The following is a 21,504-nucleotide window of genomic DNA, read 5'->3' as shown; positions in this document are numbered from 1 at the left end:
TTTAAGTGTTAAGATGGTCTGTCTCTCTTGCATTGTAAAATCCCTTTTTTCTTGCCACTTTTGTAGCAACAAATGACCTTCTCCAGTACAATGCTGTTCAACTGATGTTCGTGAGGGTATAGTACCACAGTGTGTTCCCAACACTGTTTTTATGCAGACAGAGGAGGTAGTAAGTTATCCAATTAGTTGCACCAACTGCCAAGGCTTGATCAACCTCCACTTCTACAAAACAGCTTTAAATTGTTTTGTGGTCCCTGATACAGGCCTTTATCTATCATTCTGAAATACACATTATTTTACATCCATCTCCGTTGTGTGGAGTTTGCATGTTCTCCCTGTTTCCTCCCACATTACACACACACGTTAGGTTAATTGGTGACTCTAGATTGTCCATAGGTATGAATGTGAGTGTGAATGGTTGTTTGTCTATATGTGCCCTGCCATTCACTGGCGACCAGTCCAGGTTTTCCCCCGCCTGTCGCCCGCAGTCAGCTGGGATAGGCTCCAGCATACCTGCCACCCTAGTGAGGATAAGCGACATAGATGGATGGATGGACATTATTTTTCAGTTTTGGGTAACCTTGCCTTTTTTTAACCTCTGGCACTTTTCACCATTTCAAGCTTTTCATTGGACTTAAACGACTTGAATTTCAATCCATAACTGTAAAAACTGGGGCGTTCTAAAACTTTTGACCGCTAGTGTAGTAAAATCGGAGATACTTTCCTTACAGCCCTACGCACAGTGGCTTTCCCTGTGTATTCTGCATTTTCTGTATGTATACGAAGCGCTTGTTGGCAGAGAAACGGAGGGCACAGATTAGCAGGACACAGATACTCGTCCGAGAATGATAGTAGAGCAAACGATGGAATCAAAATCCTCTCCTGACATAAGGCCCCCGGAAGTAATTCTGTTTGGACATCTGCTGTGTTACAAAGGACCAGACACACGTCATGCCTGGCAGCAGGTTACCATGGTAACTGACTCTGAGTTTGACTTACCATTCTTCTGGAGTGGAAAACCCAGAGTTTTTAGTTAACCCTCTACTTGACTTAAAGCTCTTTCTAGAATACACCCTGAACTCCAGGATGTGTGATATGCCAAGATATTACATATATTTAAATAACTATTTTTGTGTGTGTGACATCTTGTTCAAACATTCAATATTTCAACTGTTTCTCTTTTCAGTGTGGCCCTGATCCTCCTCCATAACGTTTCATGTCTTCATGTTTCATTTTATGTGTAGAATATTCCCTGGGGGACGATAAAAATGGAGCAATTTGGAAACCCCCTGAAGTGAGATCTGTTGTGTTTGGAATAATTGTAGAATACAGATACAGACAGACAGACAGACAGATAGACAGATAGATAGATAGATAGATAGATAGATAGATAGATAGATAGATAGATAGATAGATAGATAGATAGATAGATAGATAGATAGATAGATAGATTACTAACCTCTACAAAATAAAAACATGGCAGAAGCGTAACGCTGTCCTCCTTGCCGAATTTCAGACGTTCCTTGGAAGACATCCCGACCCGCCGATGAGCTCTCCCGTTGCCGGGAGACGAGCTGGACTTGATTCCCGTCCCAATATTTCTGACCGCGCTCGGTTTTCAGTATGAGCTGATGCCGAAGGTGCTTCTCCCTGATTCGTCCTTGGACGCTCCTAAATGTATATGGAGTCTGACAAAGGTTCAACAGTATGACCGGTATGGCGTCCGAACAAACCCATAATACGAACATAAAAAGGCGGTTACAGCTCTGCTACTCCCACGGAGCACCACTGTTGCCATAGATATGCTGGTTAAGGTAACAATGCGCAACCCAACACAGCATCCTCCAAGATTTTCAAAATAAATCCAAAATTGTTTTGGCATATTTGCTCGTTATACACGTGAATATATATTTAATGTGTTTGGTGTGTGTGTGTGTGTGTGTGTGTGTGTGCGTGCGTGTGTGTGTGTGTGTGTTTGTTACAATATTGACAAGGATTTTGCTTTTGTTTTTTCATTTTTATTGGAAATAAGGCACTTTCAATCCAATATATTCACCAAATTCCAGGATCAGCAAATTCCATAACAACATAATAAATATACAAATAATAATACAATCTATAAGGCAGATAAGGATAACTAACAGTAAACAGAGAGTTACAAAAATGACAAAAGCAATAAGTAAAATAAAAAATACAGTTCAGCAGCAAATGATATCAAATTTATTCCATAAAGACCATATCTGAAGTGTTTTCTAATCTTTTCAACTGTTCAGTGTTTGTTAAATCATTAGTCCAAAGAGAGAAATTAGTGTTCACTTTGAAGAATGTGCTTTGTAAATGAACAATTCGCCTCACAAAAGAGCATCAATAATCATTTCTTTCTTTCTTTACACATATGCTAAACTTAAAGGAAAACTGCACTTTTCTTGGAATGTTGCCCATCATCCACAATCCTTATGTGAGACGTGAACACGTCTTTCTCTTTCCTGTGCGTTTTAACGATATAAAAATCGATTTAAGAAAAGATAGCTCATTACTGCACGTATGGGACTAACTTATTCCGCCTATAAAGTCGTCTGAAAAATTCTCCAAAAAACGCAGATACCGCTCCATTTCCATGTAATGTGACATGCATATTAACCAAGCCACAGCGACATTATTATTATTATTATTATGAACATTGTTACGCCGATCGAACTACGTTACTGACACTTCGCCATGCCACACCAAGTAGCTAAGCGACGAGATTCACCACAGACTCGCCCGCAGCGCGTCAGCGCCGCGCTCACAACGCCCGGTAAGGCTCCATATTTCACAAGTTATTTATTTTTTGGTCATGTTAATATGAGCAAGAGAGAGAAATTGTGTTATACTAAGTGACATGTCATCGAACACAGTTTTGCTCAAAGGAACAAAGGGACAAAGGATTTAATAATGCGTGCTAAACATTTAGTTCACTGATTCATTGATTAAATGTTGGTTGAAAAGGAGTGAGCTGGAGGTTAACACAACATGCTAACACGTTGCTAGCTTATTTCATTGAGGGCATTAAGCTAACAGACTGGCTAGGCTACAAAAAAACAGCTCACATATTGACACCCTTTTCGTTTGCCTCTCTTCTCTCACCTTTTTCTCTTGCCTTTTTTTCACTCCCAGACTTTATTTTTTGAGGCACTGGCAGCATAGTTTCACTCTGCTCTGCTGCAACTGCCGACTGGCAGGCAACACCTCCAGCTACAAAGCACAACGAAGGTAGTAGTCAAACAACTGACTGCGCCTAAACTCTGGGAGGCTGTCCCAGAGTTTGCAGGCCTGCACATCAGAGATGCGCAAATACTTGAACACCTTAAAAACCTGCTGAAAGCCTACCTCTTTTCACTGGCATTCAGCAAAAACTGAACAAGCACACTGATTTTGCTTGCTATGTGTGGTTATTTTATTGCTTGATTTTATTTTGTCATTGTCTATATAGCCTGTGCAGCACTTTGGTCAGCCCTGGTTGTTTTCAAATGTGCTATATTGACTTGACTTGAGTAGCAGTGGACCAAACCATTTCATGAAGCAGGGGAGTGTATGCGGGGTGGACAGTCAATATAGAAGCTTACGTTTGTTCAATGTGGATATTTAACTGTTACTACCAAATACAAGAGATTGTTTTCTGACTATATATATATTCTTTTATAACCACAATCAGATGGCAAAATTGTTTTACCTATTTATTGGGGCTTCTGTCAGTTAGGGGCCCTTGGAATTGTCCTAAATTCTAGCGCTACCTAGCGTTCAAACTAAGAAGTACAAAACAGTTCAGTACATGTGCGGGGTTATACAAGTAGTCAATTCGATTTTCAGACTTTGATAAGGGCCAGTTAAAATGGATGGTGGGCCGTAGTTTGGACACCCCTGGTATATGGGATATCTATCATTACAAAAACTACAACTGTCAACCATAAGGCTTAATTTTTGCTCCAGAAATTCACATTCCATTAATAATCTTAAATTGTACTTCTTTCACTTTAGAAAGAATTGGATGAGTAATATATTTTATCCTCATTTTCTTTATTTCCACTTTAGTAAATTGGATGTATTCTCTTTTAATTGTGCCGAGAGAGTAGCCTACTCTTTGAATAACACAATGCTCATAAGAATTATTGGTACATCTGTACGCAACAAGTCAAACAGAAATAATTGTCGGAATAAATTACAATGAAGGCAAAAGTCAAAAGTATAGGTGCAGAAGAACCCATGAAGAGATGTAGAGCATGTATTTATTTAGTGTAGGAAATATAATAGAGAGCGCACGGACAAGACATTGGAAACGGAGAATATTAGTATGGAAGTCTAGGATATTTTATCAGGATATACGTAGATATTAAATTACTTCGGGCGTGTGTTGTTTTAAACCAGATTATTACGCTAAAATAAAATAATTTTGAATGCTTTAACATCACCATACCAGGAGGTGGCGGTAATGCACATCAGAAATTGCTTTCCAACCGCCAATAAACAACAGAAGAAGACGATGAGGCGGAAGAAGAAAACAATAATAATGTGAATGAATCCTCGACTACGGAGCCCTGGACTGTATTACATTTTCAAAATGGAAAAAAACTTCTGTCAGTGGAAGAAACAGAGTCTGAACAAAGTGGACCTGAGTAAGAAAGGCGTTGTGGATGACGATGTTGTCCACATCGTGTCACTGCTTAATAGTTATGAGGAATATTTCACCACCAGTTCGTGCTCGGGACGAATCATAATCATTGACAGGGTAAGACAAGTCTTATTTTCGTTTGATGTTTGTAGATATTGTATATTTCCATTTGATTTTGATATATCACTCGTTGAATACTGTTTGATTTGTGTGAGCAGATTTCACAACGTACACATTCTCAAAATGCAATTGCATTTCACACATGCAGCATCTTTTAAAAGCATGCAACAACCTCACGTTCATTGTTTTTTGGTTCTTTTGTGGTTCTCTTTGAAGGCTCCAGATAGTGTTGTTGTCCAGAAGAAGAACCTTGTCTGGCTGTTGGTCTCACACAGTAAATGCACATTTGATGACATGGTGAGGACAAATCATTAACGTCTTATGTATCATTAACGTCGAATGTAATGTTGCAGGTACGATGCTCAAATGAGAATTCTAAGCTTTGGCTTTTCAGATGTCCGCCTTGGCCAGCTCTTGTGGAAATGCTGTGCTGAAGTTTGAACCGTTTGTTATGCATGTTCAGTGTCGCACACTGGATGATGCACAGTTATTGGTGAGTCTCTTTATTTCTTTGTTCATTATTTTACGCTTTGATTAATGCGATGATTCCTTATATATAAATGCCATTCCCATCTGTTCATATTCTTCGTCGGGCAGGAAGTGGCCTGATAACTAAATCATGTAATCCGTATTTTTTGTTGTTTAGCTCTCAGCTGCTCTTCAGTCGGGCTTCAAAAACTCTGGTCTCACCGCAAGCAAGACAGGGAAGATCATCACGGTACTGTCAATAGATCGATGACACTGTTGTTTTATGGATGTAAAATGACGCTAAAACATGTTCTGTGTTAGCATTTTTAGAGTCACCGCTGATGACGGCGTACAAGCAGACTTAGCTTCTGGTTGCTATTTCGTTAGCAAGCTAAGGATGTTAACATTTTGTGATTAAAAATACATTAAGAACACAGTGGGACTCATGCAGTGTATTAATAACACGAAAAGATGCGTGGCATTTTGTACGCTAACCGCAAAATGTACGCAAACCGAGGCAAAATTTTGATGTAACTTTAAAATGTTAGCCTGAAAGCACGCTAACCGGGGTTCCACAATGCGTGCCTGTTGCTCACTCTCCGGGAGGGGAGGGCACTGATGTAATAATATATATATTTTTTTCTAACATTCTCACGATCGGGCGGAAAAGTCCCAAAGATCGACGGGTTGGTGACCCTTTAAGTAAAAAAAAACAATAAATACATTTTTTAAAAAAGGAAACTGTACAAATTTTGTCCAAAAACAATGCCTTTTATTTTTACAGAATTTTGTGACACGCGAGTTGAACAGAACAGTAATTTTAATACAGTCGCAATTGCAGCCATGTCAATTTGTGGATTTTTATCAAAAAAAGCTTTTTTGCTTATTTTTATTTTTTCCTATGAAAGTGGGCTATTTTTGTAAGACAACAAATGTCATTCACCCCCTCCCACCAAAACCCTCCTACTAGCGTGCTGTTGACTTTCTCCTCCAATTTCACAGCAACATTTTCAGTAAAAGTGACTGTTGTAATGCTCAGATGACATTACCTGTACATGTGAGCAAAGCAGCATTGAACTATCTGAGCATGTTAGTCCCAAATCATCTCAAAGGCCAGAGTAGAGTCCAGGCCAGGAACTGGGCAATTTTAAATGAGTGCAACTGTTTCTCTGAAACTGCAGTGATTTGTTGTGTTCCGTAATAGAGACTCCGGCTTTGCTCTTTGCTTGTGCCATATGATGGTTTTGTATTTTGTTATTTCTAGGCAGTCCGCTGCACCCACAGCCTGGAGGTTCCTCTCAGTAACCAAGGCAGACTCTTGGTTTCCCATGAATATATTAATTTCTTAACCCAGATAGCCAATCAAAAGATGGAAGATAATTTAAGACAAATTGAAAGGTGAGTCTTCCTACGTTGTTTCATAAAGCTAACATTTTGCGAGTGTCAATGGAAATCGGCACATAGAAGTGTTCACCAATATTTTCCAGGTTTTACCAGACCATCCAGACTACTTTGACAACAAACAAACAACCAAAAGGCCCGCAGGATTCAAAGTCGCATGAAATAAAACAACCCCCTTTCATGGATCTGGAAAAGAAGGAACAGGACAAAGATGACAAGTTTGTGAGGGAAGCACAAATCAAGAGTATAAACACTGAATGTCTGGCTTAATCTTAAAATGGATATTTGTAGATTTTTGGTCAAACAATGTATTTTTTCTCTGAATGTAAGCCATTTTATCTGCAGAAAACACACTCATTCACCATAAGGGTAATATGTGACAATAAAAGTAAAATGTACAGCATACATGTACCATGATTTAAAAAAGCCCACAATTTTTACATTTATGTCTTTATGCTTCAGTGAGAATGTTTTTTTTGTGACATTTTTGTTGGATGGTCCTTGAACTCACCATCGTTAGATGGGGCAAAGACAAAGTGAAACTTGTTTTCTTTTCTTTCCAAAAAAGCTTTCTGTGACACTGCCATAGCTTAAAAAAAAAGCAAACAAAAAAAAAACCTGTTCATAGTAGGGCTGTCAAAAAGTGTGTTAACTGCTTGCAGGGGGATCACACTCTGGTAGTTTGGGCAACTTGGAGGAATTCAGCCAGGCCATGTCAACGTTCCAGCTCAAAGACCTCCCCTTTCTCACCTGAGTGAGATTATTGCCAAAACGTTGGCGTTTGTGTTGGTCTTTTGTACTTCTGTTTGCAGCGATACAATGTTTGGTGGTTAGAAATGCTCAGCACATAAATGGAAGTGTGCCTCGTGTTGTGTGGAAGATTAGTGTGTGCCTGTGCAGCCACACTAAGGGAGACTATCACTTTTTACACTTCATTATGTCTCTTAAGGGTAGTTTGCCAAAGAAAAGGAAAGCCATCACCATGGAAGTGAAAATGAACATTATAAAAACCTCTTAGAAAGGAGACACGACCACTGCATCCTTGCAGTCTGCAGCGCATATTCATCTGCAGCGTGGGCTGTAACCAGTTCTCCAACAAGCCTAGGGTTTACAGGCCAAAATTAAGTTTTCAAATTAATTTATGGGAGCATGTTTATAACCCGAGGACCACCTGAACATGCACTAAAGTACATTTATTGCCCATACTGTCAGCATACACCAAACACGCCAGTATTTTGGCAGTTAGTTTTAATATAACAAAATGGCACTTAACATGGAATATCGGGAAAATGACATTTTTGAGAAATACAGACATGAATAATCAAGCTATAAGTTTGAACAAGAACATTACAACACAAAACTGCACACAAAAGGAGTCATCAACTGAGCCATAATGCAGGATGTGTTTGCTTATTTATCAAAACTATACAAAGAGGATATGAAGACCTCTGCTATTGACTTTTGAAATGTGGCTACAAGGGAGACAGATTGTACTGTAATGGAGACGAGGAACCAATGAAGCAACAAAAATGCAGCGTCCAGAGCACAGCAACAATGTAATTTGTGTTCATTGTTATTATCAGCTGTGGAACAGCGCCCAAGTATCCTGCCTGTATTTAAATACACGTCTTATTTTCGGACATGCCTCAAAAACATTAGCAAGAATTTCAGATTCAATAGAAGACTGAGAAAATGTCCATTTAGCAGGAGACAAGTACAGTATGATAAAGCATAATCTTCCCAGGTAGGATGTGATGGAATCAAAAGTGGTCTTTTTGACTTGGTTGCACCTGCTGGCTGCTGCAGTCCTTCTACACATGGAAATAAAGACACAAAGATACAACAAAGACATCTCTACAAGTCCCTCTCCTTTTCATGTTTGTGTACATGGCCCAGTACTCTTGTGTATTTCTACTTGTGTTCTTTTGTGGGGGCGAAGTACAGCTCCATGGGCTTGTTCACCTTCCAGTACTTTTCACTGACCAGCTCAAGAGAGAAGGAACCATTCAGAACCTATGGAGACAAATACAATTCAAATTACACACACATGTACGCACACTGTACCTCACAAAAGTGAGTCCACCCTCACGATTCTGCAGATATGTTATTTTTTCATGAGCCAATAATATGGCAATGTATTGCAATACTTTTCCTTCCAACATAATACTGATTTAAAGAAAAAAAAAGGCGAACCATGTTTAAAAACCACTGTTATTGGCTCTTGTTTGCAAGCATGATCTGCAATGGTAAATGCACAAAATAAACTTGATTGTAAAAATGTGAAGCTAATATTTACTTACTAAAGCAAACATTTACAACTACTAAAATATTTTAGCTACATGTAACTCAAAAGGTAGTTTTATATATAAAGTACATAATGTAGATTACTACAATATATAGGCAAAATCGCACTACATACAAACATTCGCAGAAATGTGAAGGGTGTACTCAGATTTGAGGTAATGCACCATTTGTTGTTAGTCATAATACATACAGTATGTTGTGTTGTGTTGTGTGTGTGTGTGTATTTTGAGGGTGGGTGTAGGCTAGGGGTTTCCAAGTGCAGCCCGTTGCTGTTTTTTTTTTTTTTTTTTTTTTTAAATTGGCCTGCAGCACATTCTAAAAATATAATTCAACAAGAAAAGTTTTAAAACAGCAACAGCATCAGCAAAAAATGGAAAAACCTGTAGCAATTTTACAAGAACAAAGTCAAAATATTATCATTGTCATTTTACAAGAATAACGTAATATAACAACAAAAAATAATGTCAGTGTTAGCAGCAGAACACAAATATTGAAGAAAGAAGTTGGTTTTTTTTTTAAGTCATAATTATGAGAATAATTATGACTAATAATATAATAATAATATAATAATTATGAGAAACAAAACAAAACAAATTGTAATTTTTGGAAAATTAGGCTGGGGAAAAAGTTACAATATTATGGGAATAAAGTCAAAATATAAAAAAAATGTAATTAAAAAGAAATGGAAAAAAGCTGTAATTTTATTGAGTCTAAGTACTGAGGGAAAAAAAAGTATGTTACGTTTTAAAAGTCATAATATTTTTTTAATTAGTTTGAGGAAAAAGTTTTTATGGGAATAAAGTGAAAATGTTATGTCCACCATTATCTAACATATTATATTATACAGCGTTTTACAGAGAAATAAAGATACAGTGGGTGAAAAGGTATTCGCACCCTTCCTGATCGTTTGCATGTTTGTCACACTTACTGTAAATGTTTCAAATCAAACTAAGTTAAATATTAGTCAATGACAACTGCGACCAGTCCAGGGTGTACCCCACCTCTCACCCAAAGTCAGCCGGGATAGGCTCCAGCATACCCCCGTGACCCCGTGAGGATAAAGCGGCATAGAAGATGGATGGATGGATGGATGGATGGATGGGCGGACATGACAACTGAACACAAAATGCAGTTTTTTTTAATGAAACTTTTTATTAAAAGGAGAAAAAATAACTTGATAATAAAGTTTCATTTAAAAAACTGCATTTTGTGTTCAGTTGTGTTGTCTAATATTTAAATTTGTTTGATGATCTCAAACATTTAAGTGACAAACATGCAAAAAAAAAAAAAAAAGAACTCAGGAAGGGGCAAACACTATTTCACACCATTGTACTATTTATGCAACTGTTAATTCCCACGTCCATCATTAATAGAAGACTACTACACAGCGTCTCACTTCACTTCATGGAACAGGAAGTATGAATGTCTTCATTGAAATGTTCCAAGTAACCTATTTAGTAGTAATTTTATACATTGCATGTTTTGAAAGCAGCTACATTGTAACATAAAATGTATTTTAGTCCCTTGTATTAAGTCTAGTAACGTGATGCATGTTTTGATGATTTCTTATTGTTTGTAGTCAACTTTCCCCCCCCCCACTTTGTAATGTTTGTAATTTGTTTTTGAGCTGTTTGCAAATACTCAGTGGCTGCAGGTAGAGCTTTTCATCCATCCATCCATTTTCTATGCCGCTTATCCTCATTAGGGTCGCGGGAGTATGCTGGAGTCTATCCCAGCTGACTGCGCGCAAGAGGCGGGGTACACCCTGGACTGGTCACCAGCCAATCGCAGGGCACATATAGACAAACAACCATTCACACTCACATTCATACCTCTGGACAATTTAGAGTCCCCAGTTAACCTAACATGCATGTTTTTGGAATGTGGGAGGAAACCGGAGTACCTGGAGAAAACTAGAGCTTTTCAATAGCTAGTAATAATGTATTTGTTGAAAAATACCTCCCAATAGCCTATGTGTTATCACTTTCCGCCGAATGCAACCACTTGGTTTTTATTTTAAAATGCTCAACTATAGTATCAAAGTCTAGGCTAATAACCAAAATGCATTAAATGTATATATTTTCATTTCACAGGCAGAGGAGAAGAGTAAGGTGTGGAGTCACTTCACAAAAGACTCAACAGGCATTAGATGCAACATCTGCAGTGTGTAAGTTAGCCAGGGCTCCAGCAAAGCAAAGGACACTAGCAAAAATAAATACTACAAACACTTAAAGTAAATCACAAAAGGAACATGTTGACAGTGTTACTAATTACTAATCTTTGTGTTGAATCGTATTTTGGGTATTTTAAGAATTTATGTTCATGTACAGTACATATCCTGTGTGCATCAATGCTCTTATTTCATATATTGCCCGATATCTGTTATCGGCCAACATATCGGGATATCAGCCGATATATCGGATATAGTCTTTTTTCAGCCCCCCAGTATCGGTATCGACCCCACAAATCCCCTCTAGTTTAAGATTAGAGAGTCAGCAATTGTATTAAAAACTGCATTTCAACACAAACATATTTGGACTTTTTTAGTCTACAACTTAAAACTTGTAATCATCACAAGACCAGCCTGTTTAAGTTTATTTTCAGTTTTTATTAAACTAATTGTTTTTTGCCTTTTGCTCCTGTTTTGCTTGGAGATGAAATGCATACACACTCATTTATAACCTTTATAATCATTTATCAGATATGATCAGGGGAAAACAAAGAACTTTTGTTAAAAAAAAAAGTAATGATAATAGTGATGATCGTAATAATAATAATAATAAATGATCTGCTTCGATTGTATGTACACTGAAGTAGTGTATGTTGACTGCAGGAAGTAAACATACTGGAAATTGATGTGATAAGGAGAGGGGATAGGATTAAATAAGCTATGCTTCTTCCAACTCGTTTTCGGACATGTGGAAATTGTGAATTGTAACATGAAAAATTCAATGTAAACTGTATGCTTGTTCGAAATAAATTAAACCATAACCTTTAGTTAATGCCTTTTTCCTCTCTCTGTTAAAATAAACACATCAAATGTCTTTGTCAGGAGGTACATCAGCAAGTGATGAAATAATTTCCCACAATGGATGAACTTGTAAAAAACATGCATACGTTGAATGCCATCAAAACAATACCACCACCTGTTTCTCAGACAAGGTATAATTTCGTGCAAAGTAATAGCCTCCACTCCAAAAATGTATCAATCCATGTGTGTGTGTGTGTGCGTACTCACAGTGAACTGGTTTCCAGCAGTAGGTATATAAATTGTGTATTGTTTCTCCGAAGCTGCCTCCACATTTACAGGACTGGCCTCCGTGTTTCTTCTCAGTTCTTCCAAAGCCAGTCGAACAGCCAGGTATTTAGAAAGGTGATCCACTGTTGCGTTGCCAGATGTCTTTATGTAGCGTGGCACAAACTCCACGCTGCAGTGAAAAAAAATTCAAATATATCGGTTTAGTCCACAATGAAACAAACTATCTACGTACCTTCCAATCATTTCTAGCCACTGTCATGTTTTTCTTTGTTTTATCACGAGAGCCCTGGCATGGAGGTCAAATAGGAATGTGTTTTATTGTTGTTACAATACAGATATAAAATACTGATATAAAACACTGTCACCAATGCACTTGACTGACGCAAACTCTGGTATGCATATGCATCTTGATAGGATGCAGAAAAAACAATAAAGAGTGCATGTTGTAAAACCCACATTCCAAAAACATGCATGTTAGGTTAATTGGAGGCTCTAAATTGTCCATAGGTATGAATGTGAGTGTGAATGGTTGTCTATATGTGCCCTGCCATTGGCTGGCGACCAGTCCAGGGTGTACCCTGCCCGTCGCCCTAAGTCAGCTGGGATAATCTCCAGCATGCCCGCGCGACCCTCAAGAGAAGCGGTATAGAAAATGGATGGATGGATGGATGTTGTAAAACATACAGGTCATCAACCATTTTGCATAGTTTTTACACTAGATGCCCTTCTTGACACAACCCTTGCCATGGGTTGAATTTCTGGCAAGGCAGAAGCGTGTGCCATTACAACACCAGAAATTCCAATCACACTAACATGCGGTCTCATTTTTAAATGACCACAATTTTTATTCGTCTGTGTAGGCTCTCAGTCGTACAGGAGTTGTCCATCGAGGAAAAGGCTTCTTGAGACGTCATTTGTACTTCTGTGAAGAAGGTGTCGGATGTTTCGCTCCTCATCCGAAGATGATAATCCTATCATCCTATCCTGCTATACCACTACTCCGCCCAGGCTTAGTGTAAGGAACCAATAGGAGGAGGGTGTTGGCACACCAATTCCGCCCACTCTTACTGTATTTAAGGCCTAGGCTACCAGCACTTATTAGTTCGCTGACGAAGCTCTTCGGATGAGGAGTGAAACGTCCGACACCTTCTTCACAGAAGTACAGATGACGTCTCAAGAAGCCTTTTCCTCGAACCACAATTTTTATTATTATTTTTTTAAAATAAAAGACCATTGTAAGTTTATTTAAATCAAAACAACACAATGAGGACTTTAATACCAATACTACTACTAATAATAACAACAATAATAAAAACTGTGATTTCTTTAAAACTTAAGCACTTGGCCATAAATATTGTGTGTGTGTGTGTGTGTGTGTGTGTGTGTGTGTGTGTGTGTGTGTGTGTGTGTGTGTGTGTGTGTGTGTGAAAATCGTACAGGAAAACCGCAATCTTAAGTCTAAGCAAGAAAATCATGATTCACAATTTTTGAACAATTGTGCAGACTTAAGTCAGAGATGTTTTGCTGAGGTGTTGAAAATCTTTCCCGGTCTTGAATGCCACTTTTAGAGAACTGGCTTTTTTATTTTATAATCTAAAAGATTTATCTAAAGATTAATGTCTACATCAACCAATTTAACTGTTGAATCGTGTGTGTATAATTTAATCACCCCCAAAGTTTACACAGCAAGTAAGAATCCAAGTGTAAAGTTAGATAAGGAAGACCAAAGGTAACATTAAGATTATTACCTGCTGTGCCCATCATCCTTTTCCATCAGTGTGGGATGAGGCCTAAAAACCAATTCTATTTCACTGGCACCGCCGTCAATCACAGAGTCACCTCCTCCATTCTCTGCAGCATTGTCCATATCAAGACCGCTGTCATCGCTTGTCTTGGTGCGTTTTATACTCGGACCGGCCTCCTGCAGGGACATCAAACACGGTTATGGTTATGGTTTAATTTTAATTGAACATGCATGCAAGGTGAAGTGACAAATGCCCCATTTCGTACCTTTCGAAAATAAAAACACTTTCTATTTCTATTTGCCTTTTCTTTAACCTACAAATGTGTCAGATCATTGTGCCTGACCCTGTATGTATGAGTGCACGTGAGTATGTTTGAGTGTTAATAATAAAATTGTGTTATGAGAAATTTCACATAGCTCCTAAATTTCTTCTGTGCTCCTAAATTTTTCTCTTCTAGGAACACCTGTGCTCCTAGTGAAAAGGCTAAGCGTACAGCTTAAGAGTTCATGGCATTGGATGAACAACCGTTTTTGGTTACTGTGCACTTGATTGTTGGTAAGAGGCAAAAAATCAGGTCGGCAGTGTAATCTGTTGTGCAAGTTTTGTTTGTTTAAAAATGTGGAAAAATAAAAGACTAAAAAGGAACTGATATATAAATATATATCATATACTTTTTATTTCTATTTGAGAGAACTACCTAATGTGCAGTTAAAACAAGTTTGTATTGTTTCAAAAGGTATTATTCAATGTTTTTCATCAAAATAAGATTGGGACATTGAAGGTATACAGTATGTTGTCTGCTATTAAAAAAAAAGAAAACACTATCGGCCAAAATAGGAATCAGCAAGTCAGGCTCTTTAAAGATCATTGACGGCCAGAAAATTGTAATTGGTGCCTCCCTAGTTATCTGGCTACTGAGCTAGAGACCAAACGTCAGCTCATTGTACCCCCACCCTCCAACATATTGCCCGGCCCTGCTGCTATTTGAGAAGCACTGCTGTAGGTGTGAAAATGAAATGAAAATGTATAGGATGTGCTGTAAATCGTAGATGACCTGATTGCTGTGGACAGATGCGTTGCTGCAGTGAGAGGAGTCTCCGTTGTCCTCAACTCCGCTACCATTCTCCACGGTTTGTCTTTTACCACGCTGTAATCTGACAGCAAAGTAGTGTCATTAGTAAAGAGTTGAATTAATTGTCTAGTCAGGAAGTTATATGGTAATAGTAAGTACTACTGTACAGTTCACTGCAGATAGTTAAGTTGCAAGGGCTGCAAACCACTGACATTAGTGCAAAGGCATGAAACACATCGTACAGTCAGAGAAGTCGATTGCAATATACATTGCAGCCTTTCTGCAATAACAGGTAATGTATTTACATAACTTATATTCTGTTCAGGTTGCACAAAAAAAAAAACCCCACACAATTTCAATTCACCCTGAAATCTAATGTGTAAATAGCGACAATTACAATATTTTTTACTTAATGAGTTGCATCAAACAAACACTGCCACTGTACTCAAAAACTCATGCTGCACTCTTCGTTGCTTCCTCCTCACAACTCCTCCCCCCAGCGTGCCTTGCTGGCCAGGATAAGGTAATCCCATTGCCGTGGCCCCCGAGGCGTGCTGGGTTTCACTCATCAGCTCTAAGGAGACTGATTTTGGTCTTTTGGTCTATAAGAGTATATGATAAGTTTGTTTACCTGGTCATAGCCTGTATCTTCAGTCCTTCCTCTATGCTGTGAGACAGGGCTTGCTGGTTGTTATGTTTGCTAATGCGAGCCAACACTCTTTCCTGGTGTGCTTCATACTCATCCCGGCTGGGGTAAATTTTACCTGGAGGGGATAAATGACAGCAAAAAAAAAGATTTTATGAAAATATGCACTCTTAACCACTTTAAAACATTACAGCAAAATATTGTTTTTAGTTCTATTCTTTTCCCAAACATAAAATGTCTCCCCTCAAAGAGAACAGCCCTTGTCAAAAGATACGGCTCAGAAAACAGTCACACTCAACAGGAAATTCTGGATAAATTCCAGTAGAGTCCTACAGTTGTGTTTATGGTTGCTCTTTCAATCTCTAAATGCAAATTAGGAATGCACCAATACACATTTTTTCACTTCCGATTCAATCCCGATCCCCAGATAAACTACCTCAGCAGTAAGACGCCCACATGTATACCAGAAGTTATCAAGTTCACTTGTAGCGGCTAGTTATGTAGAAAAAAAGTCAATTGTTTGATAGCTCTGCATCCTGACCTCTACTATAGAAATGTGTGTTTCCTACACTTTTGTGAAACTATTAACATCAGAAAAACCAAAGGACAAAATTCTATGTTTGACGTATCAAAAATATCACTATTTTGATTTCTTAATCGACTTCAGAGCATGAAGAGCTGGTATCCCGAATTATCGATCTGCACATTACTAGCGTACTCTCCTTAGCGCGTCTGTGGCAATTTTAAGGATTTTGTGCAACTGAGTCAATATTTTGTCAACCAAACGATTCCGTGTAGGAGATTAAAAAGAAATAGGGCAAAGATTTTGGCTATGGCAGTTTGTAGACGACTTGCTGCCACATCTGTTCCAAGGTGCATGTGGTGCATGTCTGAGGCAGGAGTGGTGAGACATTGACGAGAGCTGCTTAACTAATACCTTTTAAAATTTATTTTTGGATGAGAAGAACTTTTGCCTACATCGGTGAGTACCTTTAAAGTCTCGTTAAGCACAGTAATACACGCCTTTAAATGACTTAGACGTCAAGATATATGCGACCTGAGCATTCATACCGCAGTCGCATCGCATACATATCAGATTTATATCCATGTACAAATGAGGCCTGAGTCGCATTTGGGAAAAAAAAAAACAAAACGCAATTGTGCTGTTCACACTGTCATGAAAAAAAAAATAAAAAATTAAAAATCAGATACAGGTCACATATGAGCAAAAAAAAAATCTGAATTAACATGCAGTGTAACATAGCTTCAGTGCTCCCAGCCTCACTCGTTAGCTCCGATAAGTGAGATGAAACGCTTACATGTGGACTTGCTGAAATGGTGTTTGCACCCCTGGTAGACATGTACAATGTAAATACTAAATATACACATTCTCTATTTTTATTGTAGAAGGTAGATCTTTGGGACTTGGTCGTTTTAAATGTAGCTCGCAGGCTGCAAAAGTGTGGGCACCCCTGGTTTACGTTAATGAAAACCGTAATGAAATGTGAAACATTTTCAAAAAGTTCAATATTGAAAATTACTGGTTCATGTGCTATTTAAAAAATGAACTGCAAAAACTTCCTGAGCCTTCAATTGGTCTCTTTGTCTTTGACTCCTGAAATCAAATACATTTTGTGGCGTATTGTAATTTATCGAGATGCACCTGTACTGCTGGGTTGCAACCATGTGACCACTGCCAGCGATCGGATGGGGGTCAACAATGAATATGACCACATACACACTTATACCATGTAAAATGTTTGTCAGATTGATGCAAGTAACTGTGGGTGTCGATGAAATGACTTGGTCCAATTGTGTGACTGTGCATGTGTGTTGCATAGACAGTTAACACGATGATCAAACGTGAGTAAAAGCTTATCTTTTGTGTCAGCACTGTTTTTCCAAGGGGGTGTTCATTTAATCATTAATCACCCTGTTCAGTTGCTTGCCAGTAGCCTAGAGTTGACATGAGTGCTACATATTTGCTACTAGTAATCAGGTTTCAGGTGGACCATATTTTCATCAGTCTCTCCCAGTCTCTTTGTGTAACTTGCAGCACCTTTGTGTAAAAACTTGCTCTAAGTACATGTTTCAAGTTTTGACAAGCTCATTGTCAGTTGTTTTGGCTGCTGCTTGCCCAAGAAAAGACCAACTTCTTTGTTGTATTGGCTCCCAGTTGAGTTGAGACCCCTATTTTTTTTTAATTATTATTATTATTATAAATAGGTAGAGTATTGTATACTCTGTAAAAGTTAAGCACATATAACATGTTACACACTACACACAATATTTGCCTCTGTGGCTTTGTGCCAAGACACCTTTTTTGCCTACGCTGTGAAGCACTGCATGTGGCAGTAGTTTTCTTATAATGATTGGATTTGCATGACTGAGATAACATAGCATGTGAACACATCTTTCTCTGCAGCTAAAGAACATCTCTATACAAAAAACACTTACTTATCAGGGCATCAAAATTGGGGTCTGGACGAAGCGACCTCTTTGATACCAACTTCTTGCGGCACGTAGGACATTCTTTATTCCTAAAAAAAAATATATATATTATTCTTTTTTTTATACAGACAGTTAAGGTTTAAGATTTAATATCTCTTCCCAATAAGCCTGTCTCTCCCTTCCTTGCAACGCCACTTCCAGTGTGTAAGACCACCACTGGGATAAAAGGAAGGACTTATTTTCTTTTTATGACTTGTTTTTCTTTTTATGTCCTTCAAGTGTTCTGTGTACAGTGTGAGTGACTTAGGAGTTAATTCATGTAATAAAAGTTCTGACTTAACATTAGTTTTTCTGGATGTTTCAGTCTCATTAAGCCTACCATAAAAATTCCGGACTGGGATAAACATTAAGCAAAAAAAACATCAGCAGGGGATCAAATACCTCTTTGCCTCACTGTGTATGTTGGGAGGAGCAATCATATTGCTTATTGCTGCACACTTGTGCCTCCCACTTCCCCCCGAACCAAAAACTCACCCAGATCTTAATGCTGTGATGATACAATCTGCACAGAAACGGTGCAAGCATTCTTTGGTTGTCATTGTGTTTTTCAGCATATCCAGACAGATAGGACACATGAGTTCACTGTGCAATGACCGTGGTGAAACTGCAATTTCCAGTCCATCTGTTATTGCTTCCTATACCAACAAAATAAAACACACACACACACACACGCGCAATTATAATACATTAGTATACTTACATATATGACTTTATGACACTGTTACAGACTAAGCAAAATATGTGCTAATGCATATATCAAATGTAATTCATGCTCCAAGATTCTTAAAAAGACGTAGTCAATATCACTGCAATTGAATGATCATAACTTGAAAGTCAGGATTAACACTGAGAAGCAGAGAGAGGCTTCCAATTGTGTACTTAGTTTGTGTCTGAGGTACAGAGAAGCAATACTATCAACAACAAACAATATCAGGACATAAAAAGGATTTATGTAGCGTGCGTAGTTGAACGGAAATTGTCTCAGCACACATGGATTTGTGGTTTAGCATTTTATTTACAGCACCAATAATGGAAGTTCAATATGGACAGACACTAAATAAAAGAAAAATAGGACCACACAATTACCTGTGGAGTTCTCTGTAGTTCATAAAGGCTCAACTCCCAAGTTTTACTGAGGGGTTGGACCCCGTTGGTTTGAACGGTCTGAGTCATCGCTGTAAAACTGAAACACACAAATATACACTGAATGAATGAATCTTATTAAATCGTGTGACGAAAATGAACAGTGGCTTACATAGACGGACAGAAGTGGTCAACATTTTTAGCAACAATTTAATTCTCAAAGCTACGGTATGTTTTACATTGGTTAAAACAATGAAAAGACAGTTTATTGGGGAAGTTAGTACAACACTATTATGTGACCTTTGATTGACTGGCGACCAGTTCCAGCATACCGACCCTAGTGAGGATAAGCGGCATAGAAGATGGATGGATGGAATCAGCGCAACACGATGGTGTCTTACAAAATTAAATTCCTTAAAAACATCAGCAAACGCTCTTTAATTTGTTTTGGAACACTTTACCTATTCACCAACTTGCAAACGCAACTCCTTCAGTTAAGCATTACATGCATTATACATACAGTATATGTTACTGATAGTAGCATTACGTTACGGTTTATGACTCTTAGTACTGAATTAACCGTCAAATAAATCTACGTGGCTACTGCTAACTAGCCACGGCGTTAGGTAAGACTTTTCTTTACCCTAACATTCTGGACTAGATCATCTCGACACAAGCCTGGAAACATTGAATCGCATTGCATTCACATGAAGTATATTCGTATTTCCACATGTTCAAAATGAAAATTCAACGTCCCAAAGATGCCAGTGATTGTGATTAGCGACTGCAGTCGCTGTGACATGGAAAACAACAACACTGTCTGACCTGTATGACCCACAAAACAAGATTTCCAAACATTAAAGCCGACGTTTCCAAAGCTGCAAATGTCTACATAAATACGTCACACAACGAGACAAAGAAAATGCTCATAGATTTCTCATAAGGACGTTTCGAAACAGTACTTACATTTTCTCTTGAATATATAAATCGGACAGAGACGACAGTGCGTTTGAGGAAAGGCAATATGGCGGATCACTGGAAACGTAGCTTCTTCCCCCTGCTTATTGTCTCACAGGAGCTTGACAATAAGCGTTTAGGATCTTTACCGCCACCTTCTGAAATGGAGGTTTCACCACGCTCGATTCCTACAAAGTAGCACACGCTCTACCGTTACCTTTTGACGACAGTGATTACTTCACTTTCACTTCATTTTTGGTTTAAAAAACAGAAAGCGAGACAACAAATTCGACGAACAACGCCGTCAGTCTGCGGCGCAACTGGGCGTATGAATTATACCACCAGAGGGCGCTCTGCCCTCTCAAATAAAGTTGGTTGGGTGGGCAAACCTGTAAATTTTGCTATCGATCCGATACCAAGTGATCCAGTTTTGTCAATACCGACCTGATAGTGACACTTTCCAGACCATTGAATGATTTAACTGATTGTGTTGATCTTATTTAGAAAAAGATTGTTTTATTAAAAGTATATTTGAAGACAATTTAACAATAAACACAATAATATACGACAATGTAACAATACCAACTAAATTCATTATTCCTTTTTTTATTATTATTATATACAATTGTTTGTGCAAAATAAAATTCAGAGGTAAAGAAAAAGAAAAAGGAAAAACTTAGGACTACAAAATAAGTCCTTTGTTTTTTTCCCCCTCAAAGCCTTCCCGTGTTCAAGGACTGATTCCATGAGTTTCTAAACAATATAAATATATATAACTGTTGTATACAAATAATAATATTGAGCCCATGAATCCTGCAGCACCTGCCATCTCGGCATCAATAGGAGCACAACACTCCTCAGAGGGCTGTTCTGGTGGTCCCGGGCTCCAATCAGTCCACCCACTGACCTTTCTCTTGGTTGCTGCAGCTATTACTGATTCCTGGAAGGCCCTGGTCTCATATGGTGGTGTTCTTTGCTGCTCGTCTCCCCCCTTCTAGAGGGAAAACAGCCATTTTGTGCATTATCAACCGTTTTTCTAGCGACATCTACGCTGTTCCCCTGGTGACTCTTTCTTCTGAATTGAAGACAGCCCAGCTCCTTGTAGACTAGGTGTTCCGCTTTCACAGGATTCCTGTGATATGCTTTGGGGTTATGGAGGGACAACGATGTGAAGTCTGGTGTCACAAAGTGTTGCTTTGTTTTGCTATAAAGGATAGTTGGCACAAAAAAAGAATAAAGTCGTGTGATCAAACAGTTATTATTCGTGCGTGCTTGAATATAACACTGGCA

At 38.4% G+C, this 21,504-nt stretch overlaps 3 protein-coding genes across 4 annotated transcripts in view; 1 reads left to right on the top strand and 2 right to left on the bottom strand.

The window, feature by feature from the left end:
• Nucleotides 1-1,796, bottom strand: part of LOC129177286 (phospholipid phosphatase-related protein type 4-like) — a 35,043-nt gene extending 33,247 nt beyond the window's left edge. For both annotated transcript variants that reach the window (XM_054768223.1, XM_054768224.1), the window contains exon 1: nt 1,460-1,796. In XM_054768223.1, coding sequence (XP_054624198.1) covers nt 1,460-1,534 — 75 coding nt within the window. In that variant the 5' untranslated portion in view covers nt 1,535-1,796. The remainder of the gene's footprint in view (nt 1-1,459) is intronic.
• A 2,701-nt stretch (nt 1,797-4,497) lies between these two features.
• Nucleotides 4,498-7,208, top strand: tyw3 (tRNA-yW synthesizing protein 3 homolog (S. cerevisiae)). Its single transcript, XM_054768794.1, has 6 exons — nt 4,498-4,765; nt 4,985-5,065; nt 5,163-5,261; nt 5,415-5,486; nt 6,501-6,634; nt 6,724-7,208. Exons 1-6 carry the CDS (start codon nt 4,553-4,555, stop codon nt 6,905-6,907), a joined length of 783 nt encoding a protein of 260 aa, XP_054624769.1. The 5' UTR covers nt 4,498-4,552; the 3' UTR covers nt 6,908-7,208.
• A 624-nt stretch (nt 7,209-7,832) lies between these two features.
• On the bottom strand, nt 7,833-20,490 carry rnf2 (ring finger protein 2). The gene is made up of 9 exons (XM_054768792.1): nt 20,224-20,490; nt 19,261-19,357; nt 18,649-18,809; nt 18,121-18,203; nt 15,649-15,781; nt 15,000-15,099; nt 13,949-14,121; nt 12,180-12,369; nt 7,833-8,650 (listed from the first exon to the last, which is right to left on the bottom strand). Exons 2-9 carry the CDS (start codon nt 19,345-19,347, stop codon nt 8,549-8,551), a joined length of 1,029 nt encoding a protein of 342 aa, XP_054624767.1. The 5' UTR covers nt 19,348-19,357; nt 20,224-20,490; the 3' UTR covers nt 7,833-8,548.
• Between the last annotated feature and the right edge of the window lie 1,014 nt (nt 20,491-21,504).

This window comes from Dunckerocampus dactyliophorus, chromosome 2, assembly GCF_027744805.1.
Source record: "Dunckerocampus dactyliophorus isolate RoL2022-P2 chromosome 2, RoL_Ddac_1.1, whole genome shotgun sequence".
Taxonomy (NCBI): Eukaryota; Metazoa; Chordata; class Actinopteri; order Syngnathiformes; family Syngnathidae; genus Dunckerocampus; species Dunckerocampus dactyliophorus.
Note: the sequence above shows the minus strand (reverse complement) of the source record. Positions and strands in the feature narration are given on the sequence as shown.

Coding starts and splice junctions, on each gene's coding strand:
- tyw3 (XM_054768794.1), top strand. CDS start 4,553: ATGAATCCTCGACTACGGAGCCCTGGACTGTATTACATTTTCAAAATG. Junction 5,066..5,162: donor AATGCACATTTGATGACATG/GTGAGGACAAAT, acceptor TTGGCTTTTCAG/ATGTCCGCCTTGGCCAGCTC. Junction 5,262..5,414: donor TGGATGATGCACAGTTATTG/GTGAGTCTCTTT, acceptor TTTGTTGTTTAG/CTCTCAGCTGCTCTTCAGTC.
- rnf2 (XM_054768792.1), bottom strand. CDS start 19,347: ATGACTCAGACCGTTCAAACCAACGGGGTCCAACCCCTCAGTAAAACT. Junction 15,782..18,120: donor CAATTTTGATGCCCTGATAA/GTAAGTGTTTTT, acceptor TATCCCCTCCAG/GTAAAATTTACCCCAGCCGG. Junction 8,651..12,179: donor CTGCTGGAAACCAGTTCACT/GTGAGTACGCAC, acceptor TTGTCTCCATAG/GTTCTGAATGGTTCCTTCTC.